Source organism: Phoca vitulina, unplaced genomic scaffold (genome assembly GCF_004348235.1).
Source record: "Phoca vitulina isolate PV1807 unplaced genomic scaffold, GSC_HSeal_1.0 scaffold1, whole genome shotgun sequence".
Lineage (NCBI taxonomy): Eukaryota > Metazoa > Chordata > Mammalia > Carnivora > Phocidae > Phoca > Phoca vitulina.
In genome coordinates this window covers 23,471,854-23,483,688 of record NW_022589704.1, presented here as the reverse complement: position 1 = coordinate 23,483,688, position 11,835 = coordinate 23,471,854, and the positions used below count along the sequence as shown (strand labels likewise).

Here is an 11,835-nt window from a genome sequence, read left to right as displayed (position 1 = left end):
AAAAAAAAAAAAAAAAGAGTCTCTCATGGTTTTTCTCCCTCTCTGATGACTTCCCATTCAGTTTTCCCTCCCTTCCCCTAGGATCCTCTGTGCTGTTTCTTATATTCCACATATGGCATCCAGTTTTCATCAAGAAACACAGAATGGAAAAGAATCTGCAAAGAAAAAGGCCCAGCAGATGCCTCCTATATATACACAATACAAAACTGAGGAAGAGTCTGTCGTTGCAAAAGGAGTGCACATGATTGGGCAAATATCATTTATAACACATTGTGTTAGGACCATTTGTAGCTCATAGTTCTTATGAAGTGTCTTTCTCTTCACAAGTCAACACTACAAATACTCTTCCAAGCCCCAGTGTATGAAATCGAAGTCAAAACAGATGTCCAGATAAATATTTTAAAGGAGCCCAAGAAGGAAATCGACTAAGGTGACTACCCTAGGTCTTTATTGCTACGCGACTGAGGTTAGTTCCCCTGAGTCAGTCTCTCAATAATGATTTCTATAACTTTTTTTTTTTTTTTCCTCCTGGCTCTGAGGTTCTTTCTCTTTTCCAGGAGTCTTCCCTGGGGTCAACTGGGGATCTCCACACATCTAAAATTAAGGGGCTGATGATGGGCATGTAAGAACCAGGAGAAAGACAACTTAGGGAAGAAAATGAAGTGAGAAAGAAATGCTAGGGTCGAAACGGACAAAAAAAGAAAAAAAAAACCCAATCTGGTTCGGCAAGAATATGTATAGGTAATCCAAGCCAACTGTTTCTTGCTTCTCCTCATCCACTCCAGGAACTGCGTCCCAGGATAACTAGGCAACGACGTTGCCGTGGTAACTTGTGAAGGTCAGAGGGCACCAACGCTTCTAGGGCGGGGGCAGCCCTTCGGAGCGCGGAGCTTGCCTGGTGGGAGCAGTGAGGGAGAGTCAGACTCTCGCGAGAGCTGCGTGCAGTTGCTGGCAAGCGTCTTCGCGTTTGCTCTCAGGGAGGGTTTAGGCTGTCCGGGGGCGGGGCCCGGGAGCGCCTCCGATGGCGGCTAAGCAAGGGATCTCCGCCTCCGCTCTGCGGGTGCTGGAAGAAGCCTTGGGAATGGACTTGACGGCTGCTGGGGACACCGCAGAGGCGGTGGCCGCCGAGGGCGCTTACTACCTGGAGCGTATCCTTATGTGTAGCCGCGGCCTCCAGGCGCTCCCCTTGGTAACGGGTTTGGGGGCGAGGGCGCGGGCTTCCCATCTGGGGCGCCCTACGCGGTTTGTGGCCTCCCAGCCGGCAAGACGCCTGTTGGACCTCAAGGTGGCGTCTCCGTCGCCGTGTTCCCCTGATAGCTACCCGCTGAAAAGACTTTGCCTTTTAGGAGTGTTAGGCTGCTGTGTTCCTGTTGGAAGAACCTTTGGGAATCTCGTACTTAGTAACCACTCTGCAAACTTTGGGTGGAAGTTTTATGTTAAGGTGGTACAACAAATTGATTCAACCCTCCTTTCGCTTATAAGCTCCCAGCCTTCAGAATACCGTGGGAATCAATTCAGGAAAGTTAGGAGACAGGGAAAGACCTCTCTGCCTTTGGGCTTTAACGAGCTGAACCTCAGAGTATTCAGCCTGTGATTCTGTAGATGCTTCAGTTGTCCAGTGCTTGAATGATTTGTTTTGTAAGCATCAACTTTCTAGGTAGTTTCATTTTTGGCTATTTAATAATTAACAAGTATTACATTTTTATTTTAAAGCCACTAAATGATGACCTGGTGAGCTGAAAGGCTCAGAGATGTTAGGAAGAAATCAGACAGTGATGAACAATTATCCATGGAAATATGAGAAAAATGGAATAGCAATATGTGAATAATTAGATTCACTATTTCTTGGTAGGGCTTTTGAGCTCACCCCCTCTAGGCATTTACACTTAATTGTACTGGAGAGATCGGAGAGTTCATGAGAAAAAGATACCTACTTTTTTCAGGCTGGTAGGAGAGAGACGATTATATGTTTTATTCTTAAAGATATCAAGGAAACTCTAAAATCTACCTTATTTTTTGTCCAACTATGAATCCCCCAGTTTTAAGTCAAGACTTCAGAGATCTAACAGTGATTCATTTTGTGGGCTTTGGCAAGCTTTCACCTGTCCTGACTCAGGCTCTGTACATATCAGTGCTTCAGGGAGCTTTGAAGAACTTAGTTGGAAAGATCAAAGAAAATATGTAGTATTTTATTCAATGCAAACATTTTTATAGGAATATAAGTTTGAGTAGTTCAAAATCAATTTAAATGAACTCTGTGGCTGCCTTAGTGTCTTAGATGAGGCTTTATACTCTTCATAGCTCTAAATAGCTGCCTTTTCCAGTAATATTCCTTTTTAAAATCAGATATGAGTCAACAGTTCTTTCAGAACTTACTTACATCAAGTATAAAGTTATCTAGTGTCCCTGGTAGTGAATAGTAACCACGCATCTTATTTTTGTCTACATTAAGATGATTCCTGTAACATATAGATTAATTGTTAATATGAGACAAACACACTGAGTTAACTTTTTTGCAAGTTGTGGGACTTCAATATAGCACAGCTTTTAGGTTTACTTAATTTTCAGGGAGATTGCTGAGTCACAACTGCTGATACATAGCAGTTTGCACAAAACCTGTCTTACAAAGAATTTTCAAAATAATCACATTTGTAAATATAAGCAACTCTAACTTCTTAGGATTTTATTATCCAATTTCTGAATTATCTGACCCCTTTGCCTTTCTTCCATCTTTCTTTAGTTGGCTAATATTTTGAGTTTCAACCAAAGGGTAGTCAAGGGATAGCAAAACTACATATTTTGCCAATTTTCCTGCATTCAGTATTTAGGTAAGAGGTTTAGTCATGAGAGAGGCTTTAACTCTTAGTTAAAATGAAGTTTGAGGATTACTTTAGAATACCAATTATCCCTGTATCCCTGGGCTCTCTTAACATGCATAATTAAGAGTTGACTGTATAATGTTATTTGACATTGTTTCTTAAGGCAATTATGATAGTTGCTGAAGTGAGACTTTCTTGAGTTTAAAGTCTTTAGCTCTCAGGTAATTTAATTGAGCTATCGCAGTGGATAAATAAAAGTTATAATATGCACAAATGAATCAGAAATCTGATGTTCTCTACTTTGCACATATACTTAATCACTTCTAATCTACTGCGTTTGGTCTTGGGCTTCCCTTATTTATGACTGAACAGATGCTCTGTAGAACACTAGACAGCAAGATATCAATATTAAGTCTTTGAAAGAGGTTGACTCTTAATTCTGCAGGAAGTCACCCTTTTCTTTGCTGTTAAACATTTGAACATAAAGAACATGTACAGACTAATAGGACCCAAACCAGAAACAGCCAGGATCCACCATGAGGGGGATGGCTTCATTAGTAAAGGCCCATTATGAATTTAGAAAATGTGTTCAGGAAAAAGAATTCTTAACCCTGCAACATCCCTTCTTTGTAACCTACTATCTGTAAAGGTAGGAGTTATCTGTTTCTCTTCTGAAGCAGTTCAGGATACCTTTGCTTTTATGTTTTAAACTTCCAGGAGGCAAGATACAAACACACATGCAGGTAGTTCCTTTCTTAGCTATCTCCAGAGCCTTTAAGAAATATATTTACAGAGTATATGAGTTCTCTGGAGAACTCTTCATTAGAAAGATATTTGCAACATTGTAAAATATAAGACTAGGTTTTAACTATGTGTTTGTAAAGGGTCAAGTGTTTGTAAAGGTTCGTTGTCTTTTGTGAATGATTTCTGTATTAGAAATCAGTACTACTTGGGTAGGGTTTTCAGTTGCAGTAGGAACTACAGTTAATGTGTGGCTGTGGACATTTGGGAATGCTCAGTCTAACTGGGAGATGCAGGCTGGAATGAACTGTACTAAGAAAGCTAATTCTTAATTGATTTGGTTGCTATTTGTCGAAAGACTTGTTCAAGGAAGAATAATAGACTACATGGACTCTAGGAAAGTGGACCCCCCCAAAGTATTGTTTTTATTATATACCTCCTTTTACACTGATTCTCTGTTCACCTAACTAGATTTTGATTATTTTATCTTTCAAGGCATTCCAACATTAAGAATTTGGCTAATTAGATCATGGACATAAGTTTGCTGGCCAATGAAAAGGCCTCCTTTGGCCCCAACAGCAATTCCTGAGGGTTGAGTGAGTTTAAGCCAGTCCTTTGAAGCTAATCAACTCTGGATGCAGTCCCAAAGTCAATTGTTTATGAAAATGCAAAATTAAAGATTCCACTAGTCCCTTGAAATATGGTGATCATACTTAGATAGCCCATGTAATAAGATGCATGCTTGTTTTCTTAAAATGACATCCTAGATAATCTTTCATTGCAATAGTAGTGTTCACTAATCACTTTGTTTAATTAAAATTGAATTTTTGTCGGGCACCTGGGTGGCTCAGTCAGTTGAGCGTCTGCCTTTGGCTTGGGTCATGATCTTGGGGTCCTGGGATCGAGCCCCTCGTCGGGCTCTCCACTCAGTGGGGAGCCTGCTTCCCCCTCTCTCTCTGCCTGCCTCTCTGCCTGCTTGTGATCTCTCTCTCTGTCAAATAAATAAATAAAATCTTTAAAAAATTGAATTTTTGTCATTTAAAATTCTATTTATTATTTTTAACATTTAGTGATTTTTTCCCCCCATGTTATATTACTTCTCTGGAATGTTTATAGTATCACGTGAGAAGATATTTTTAAAAGCCTTAATAATCATTATGTACTCAGGTCATCTATTTCTTATTATCATTGGAAAAATGAATTTGCCCCTGGTGCTTAGTTGCAGCCTACATATATTCAAATAAAAGGATAGACAGTCTGAATGTAGAATCTAGACCAAAAAACATGTTACTAAACCCGGAGTGCTGAATTTTACCTGCATGAAAGAAAAAATTGTATTTTGTTGTGTGTCCTCTAGTCTAGGCAAACTTTAATGTGCATATGAATCAAAGAATATGGATGTTTAAAAGAAGACTCTAATTCAGTAAGTCCCAGTCAGGGCTGAGACTCTGCATTGCTAACAAGCTCCCAGGTGCTGCAGGTGCTGCAGGTGCTGCTGGTCTAAGGAATATAGTTGAAATAACAAGACTATAGGCAAGTTTCTTAACTACTAGCCTTTATATTTTCAGATAAGAGGTATAATATGTAGAGCTCATATCTTTGGATCTCCTGGCTTAGAAGTTGGAAGAACTCAAACCACCACCCACTATGAGAACAATGAGACTTGAAACTTGAAAAAACTTGAAAAAACCTTTGAAAAAAGGTTATTTTCCAGCTTCTGAGGCCGAAGATGGCAGTGGTGTCTGGGGCAGGAGTAGTCAATAAATTTCCACTCTTGCCGAGTCTGTTGAATTGATAGTAACTCTCTGGTATGTGGTGTTAATAAAAGTTCTGAAACCTCCTGAAGACTTAGTGGGAAAGACTGCAGAAAACAGACGATGGGGGAAGTGGAAGCAAGTGTGCCAGTTATTTGCCATCTCTGGTATATATTATTCAGTTAACTTCCATTATTGAAACTGGCATTCCTAAGAAAGGGAACCCTGACTGTGATGTTTGCTATTTACAGTACTTTTATTTCAATTTAGTAATTGTAAAATGTTGATTATGGAGGATCCAGGCTAGATTTTAGATCGCCTCTGTGTGTATCGGCTCTGAAGTGATGGCAAGATTAGAGAGCGATTTCTGTCTATAGTAGCTTTGGGAAATCATGTAAAATATAATTAGCTATATGTTTCACTCCAGTTCTTTATAAAGATGCTGCTGCTGGCAGTGATCACTACCTCCAGTGTAGCAGTGGAAGAGACCAGTGTGTGAAGAACTTTGTATGGTGCTCACATCTGAAAATTGCTCATAGCTTCCTGTCTCTGGTCCATTTGCAGAATCTTGTTTGTGACCCCGATGTATCAACTGTGACCTCAAGCTCGGCTCCGTTATGCCAGCTGAAATGCTTCTCTGAGGCTTCTTGCAGTTGTGTCTTCTGTGGTGCTGTGATAGATTTAGGGTTTCCTGGCAGTTTCAGTGTGGATGTATATTGGCCTATTTTCTGATAGGATCTACAAGGTCAGGAAATGGTACAGATTCTGCTAGTGCAGAAACTACCAATTAGTTCACCCATGGTGACCAAGTGCCAGGGAACGGATTCATTGTATGCAAAATCACAATCCTACTAAATTTCTTCCGGAGCAAGTGGAGATGTGGAGTGAGACCCTTGGTCTGAGTGTAGGCTCTGACTCAAGGATAAGGAAGCTGGCCTAGAAGCGGGTGCTGCTATGGGCTGTGGCTGCAGGTCAGGCAGAAAGGGGAATCACAGACTGTACCCTGGGCAAGGGCAGACTAGAAAACCAGGCACAATTTTAAATGTCAAGTTAACCTCAAACAGGCTGAAAGGCAATAACTATATCTGAAGGGAATAGAAAGGATGGAAAAAATGAATTTTGGAAATGGAGTTCAACAATGTTCTTTGAAGGAATAGTAGGCAGATAATAAGAAGGGAGTTTTATAAGGGCTCAGAATCAGGTTGGCATTAGCAAACTGATTTTAAGCCAGAATTCTGGCTTATTCTGCAATGGAAAAAAATCACTTTGCCTGAGAACTGGGACCAGCTTAATTGTATGGACGTTTCCTGGAGAATAGGATCACCTAAGAGATTCGATTACACATGAGAAAGTTGTCCAGTAAAAGTAGAATGAGAGTGCAAACAATGAATCATGGAACACTACATCAAAAACTAATGATGTAATGTATGGTCATTAACATAACATAATAAAAAAAGTGAAAAAAAAAAAAGAGAGTGAAGGGTTTTTATCATTCAAGCAATTCTTGGTCAATTGCTTATTCTTGTGCTGGCAACACTGCTTTAGAGCAGTGCTTTCCAACCTTTTTTACGCATGGTGTTCATCAGATCTTGCTTCACTCAGTCTTTCTGGCTGTCCCAAGGGCCAAGGGAATCAATATCTGTATACTCCACAGTGTTCTCTTTATGAGAACTGAAGAGTGTAAGTTCTCTCAGGCTTCAGAACCAGAAATTGGTGTACATCTGCTGAGAAACTCATCTGTTTTCATTGGATGGAGACTGAATTGGTGTCTGATTACATTCCCCTCTTTACCCTGACTGCTGGGAAGCTTTGGGTCAAACCTGTGGCTTATGTTTGACAAAGTTCATGAGACTTTATGGCATGTACTGCAGCTTTACCTTTGTCGTATTTCTCTTCTTTTTCTTTCTCTTTTAATTTTCATATTTACTTATTTTTATATTTTGTACTATATGTGTATTTGTAAACTGCCGTACAGTCGTTTGGGGATTCACCTGTGCATTTGTCCATGTGTTGTTAGCCAGCTAAGCCAGATAGACGGATGCATGCAAACATACTTGCCACAGTCCATTTATTTCTTCAGTAACACTGCAGCATCACACTTCAACTCAGTTGCTCCTGGGAAGATTTTCTGTACAAATCATTTTTGTGGATACTGAAAATACCAATCAAGGAAAATAGTGGTTCCTATTTTGGATGTTTGTCCTCTTCCTGACCTTTTGTCTCATTAATCTATTGCCCTTGGCTGATTTTATCTTTGGGTCTGTAGCCCTGTAGCTCTTTTATACCTCTCCCTCCTTTAGGGTCTTCAAATTGAGCTATGGAAATGATTTGATTTAGCTGTTGGTAATATAACACTTGAGAGTTTGGAAAATAAGTGAGGGTTCATTGCCTAGGATTTTGGTAGAATTGCACATTCTTTTTGTGTCACTGTAGAACAGTGTAGAAACTGTAGAAATATGATATTGTAGAAAATTCCTAATCTTTTTATTCCAGAAACTTGTCTTTGTCACTAACAGGTATATGATTTTTGGTAAATTTCTTAATGTCCCTCTTTCATTTTCTTTCTTTTTTTTTTAGATTTAGAAATGACTGTATCTGTGTTATTCAGTCTCACAGATTGTTGTGAGAATAAATATGATAGTGATCCATATGACAATACTTTTTAAGCTTTATAAAATGATATTTTTTCCTTCTTTTTGATTTTGGGGAAACAGAATATATTATTAGGGTTTGAAGCTGTTGCCTCAAGTATTTTCTGGGTAGCAGTGTGGCAAGTTTGATATTTGCAAAGCTTTGAGGACAAATCACTTTTTTCTTCTATATATTGCCATGTTTAACAACCTATGCTTTGATGTTTCTTCCTCACGTTAATCTTATCAGTTGGCTTATTTACAATTTTAAAGTCTATCCAAATGATTTTAGTATAGTTACTTCTTGCAAAATTTATTATGGTATGAGCAGTGATGAAGGATGGCATTGCTTTTCTGGAGACTTAAAGACAAGTGATTTCTTACAAAATCAAGTTTTAGTAACTGTCATGCAGAAGAGGGCATTCCTTTCCGTAAAAAAAGAGACCGATTTCCTGTAGCTAAACCTCAGGAAATTTCATCTAATTAAGTGAAATGTATCAGAAAAATATATATTTAGAAAGGAGGAAGATTTAGAATGTATTTTATTAATCCATTCATCTTAATGCATGGGGGAACTGGGCCATGAGAGACTTAATGAGACTTCTCCATAGGTACTCATCTCTTTCTAGAAAAGGAAAATAATAACAAATACTTGCATAGCATTAACTATAAGCCAGGCACCATTCTAAATGATTTACTTACATTAACTCTTCTAATACTCCTGAAACCCCTTAAGGTATTATGATAGCCAGCTTTCAAAATGATGCCCGGTGATCTCCACATCCTGGTCCTCATGCTCCTGTATAGTTCCCTGATGTATTGAAGAGGGTTGACTTACGTAACCAATAGGATAGTGAATAAATGATGATGTGTGACTTGGTCATAAAAGATATTGTGGCTTCCACTTTGTTTTCTTGTATTTCTTATTCTGGGGGTAGCTAGCCACTATATCTTGAGAATACTTAAGAGGCTTATAGAGAAACCCACATGGGAAGGAATTGAAACCTTCAGCCAACAATGTTAGAGCCATCTTTGAAATGGATCCTGTTCCCTCAGTTGGGCCTTCAGAAGACTGCAGCCTTGGCTGCCATCTTGACTGAGGCCTCAAGAGAGACCCCAGATCAAAATACACAAGCTAAGTCGCTACTGAATTCTTGACCATGGATACCATGAGATAATGGATGCTTATTGTTAAGCCTTAAGTTTTGGGGAGTTGGTTATGCGACAGGAATAAAAAGTACAGATTTTGGTACCTGAAAAGTGGGATTCTAACATAAGAAATACATTAAAGTATTGGAGTGGTTCTGGAACTGAATAAAGGACAGATGTTGGTGAAAGCTAAAATACCTTGAACAGACTATTAGTGGAAGCCTCATGGTCTTTAAGAAGACTGCTGGCAAGGAATTGAAGGAGAGTGAGGTGAGGCCAATGCTATTGGAAAGTGTTCCATAGCAGTAAGTAAGTAATATAGGTAGTTACTCAGTCCTGGTACCCAGTATGGGTAAGCTCAAAGTTATAGGATCAGCTGCAGGTATGCAACTTTTTATTTCTGGAGTAGTTTAATCTACCACAGTAGTTTTTAATTAGTCATTTAATTAGTTATTTTAATTAGCTGTTTAATTAGTTAAATTAACTAGTTATTTTTTGAGCTTAAATTAGTTTTCACCATATTTTTGGGAGATATACTCTTGTTTGACAGTGTCAGGTTCCTAAGGATTGGTCATAACTGAACTAGGCTTAAATGTCTCCTCAAGTGGATAAAGCAAACAGTGAAGACTTACAGCTTATGATGGAGCTGAGTAACAAGACTGCCTAACCTGTCTTTTAGAGGTTTAGAACTGTGTGCAAGATAATTGGCAAATACTTCAAGTGTTTACATAGTTACAGAAAACGAACATGGAATAACGAGAGGTTTAGGTATAGCGTCGTGAAACCTAACTTCTAGGGTTGATTCCCAACTGTGTTACGTCCTAGCTGTGTGACCTTGTGCCTGTGAGTCCTGATCTACAAAATGGAGATGGTAATAGCTTGTAGGTAGGATGAAGATGAAATGAGTTGATTCATCATGTAAAGCCCTTAAGGACAGTGCCTGGCTTTTATTAAATACTTTGTAAGTAATATCAGTTCATACTACAAATAGCATAAGTTGTTATATAAGCTTTTAGTTAGCTCTTGGAAGAGGATTTCTTATAACCAGCAGCAAGATGAAAACTAGGCTGATCTCATCTTTGATTTTCATAACCATTACTGTATGTTAAAGTATTTAATTTCATACATTTTGAACTTGGCATAGTCACGTGTGTACATTAGGAAAAAAATGTAAACCTACCAGCCAACAAAATAATGTTATTGGTGTGTGTTGTGATTTCTTTCAAAATTAAATGCTATCTTGAAGTTTTCATTTGTAATTAAAGTAACTTGTAATTTTTGAAAGTCTTACAGCAGTGCTGTTAGAATTTTTTATTAGAGTCATTTCCATTGGTATTTTAATGCTTATTTCTTGGTAATTTATGAACTACTGAATTATGATTACTGTATAGTTTACATTTGCTTAAAAATTAGGCTTCCTTTCCCGAGAACAAAATTTAATTTTAAAATTGAAGTATATAATAAAAAAGTAGTGATTAAAGTAACTTTTATTATGAAAACATTGAAATATGTTTTTTGCTTATATTTAAATACTGGTGTGCTTTTGAAAAATTCATTGTACTTTAAATAAAGAAGTCAGAGTGCACTGGGCATGACTCAGGAGCTCTGGGAAATTAACTTAGTTTGAGATAGATTTAAAAAATTTACTGCCATAGTTTTCCTGTCCATCATTTTTCTTATCTCTTTCTAATTTATGTTATCTTATTATACCATGTACATTTTTGTAAGCCTTAGAATCGAATTGGAAATCATTAGATAGTAAATAGACATATGGGAAGGTAGTTTTTCATGGGTTTGGGTTATGTAGAACAATAATTTAAAATAATAATGAAAAATATTTTGTTTTAAAGTATCTATATTTGTAGGTTGTATGGGGAAGAGAAATTTTAAAAACAGTTTAAATTACATTTACCAACTTGGTAAGATAAATGGATCTGATACTGAATTTTAAACATCAAATCAATTTTAAATAAATCATTTTTTCCATATATCTTGAGATTGACACTTGACAAGATTTCAGAGGTCACCATAACTGAAGCATCTGAAGATGATTATGAATATGAAGAGGTAATTTTTTCATTTTAGGTATTTAGTCTGTAAATGCACTAGTCATTCTTATGAAACATTCCTTTTATTTTATTTTTTGTTTTCCTTAAGAGATGCTAGTTTTTCAACTGAATTACCTAATATCAGCTATTTAAGAGTGAAATGTGAAAGTTCTATTTGAAAGTTTGGATTGGTTAAGGCATCTGGCTCTTTTGGTTTTCCTGTTAGTTGTGCTTCAAAGTTAGCTCCTTCTCCCTTGCTTTGTAGATCCTTACTATAGACTGTCATCTCTGTCCAGCAGGCATTCCCTAATATCCATTTTGCTCTTGGATGGGTTTCCTAGAGTCCCACTACTGGCTGCAACTCAGATCCCATGCTTCCTTTCAGCTTAACTATAATTCTGTGTAGTGTAGTTCCTGTCTTAAATCTTCCCTTTAATTCATTGTTCAGATGGGACCTATCATTACTTCCAAGACTTGGTGCATAGAGTCGCTCCTAGATGACAGACATAGTAAGTACAACTGTGGAAGCAAGCCAGGAAGTTTGTGGCCTGGGCAAGTAAAAGACAGAACAAACAGTAGATAAACTTTTTATTAGTAGTAGTAAAATAGAGATAATATGAATATGTGTCACATGAAATTACTGAAGGGTTCAGATAAAAGGCATAGAACTGATCAGCACACAAGAAGCACATGC

General features: G+C 37.8%; 1 protein-coding gene across 1 annotated transcript in view; it reads left to right on the top strand.

Annotated features, from left to right (window-relative positions):
• Window positions 1-972: 972 nt before the first annotated feature.
• The window catches only part of SPAG16 (sperm associated antigen 16), a 947,698-nt gene continuing 936,835 nt past the window's right edge, over window positions 973-11,835 (top strand). Inside the window, exons 1-2 of the mRNA XM_032402814.1 lie at window positions 973-1,148; window positions 11,114-11,160. Of these exons, the coding sequence (XP_032258705.1) occupies window positions 1,022-1,148; window positions 11,114-11,160 (174 nt within the window). The 5' untranslated portion in view covers window positions 973-1,021. The remainder of the gene's footprint in view (window positions 1,149-11,113; window positions 11,161-11,835) is intronic.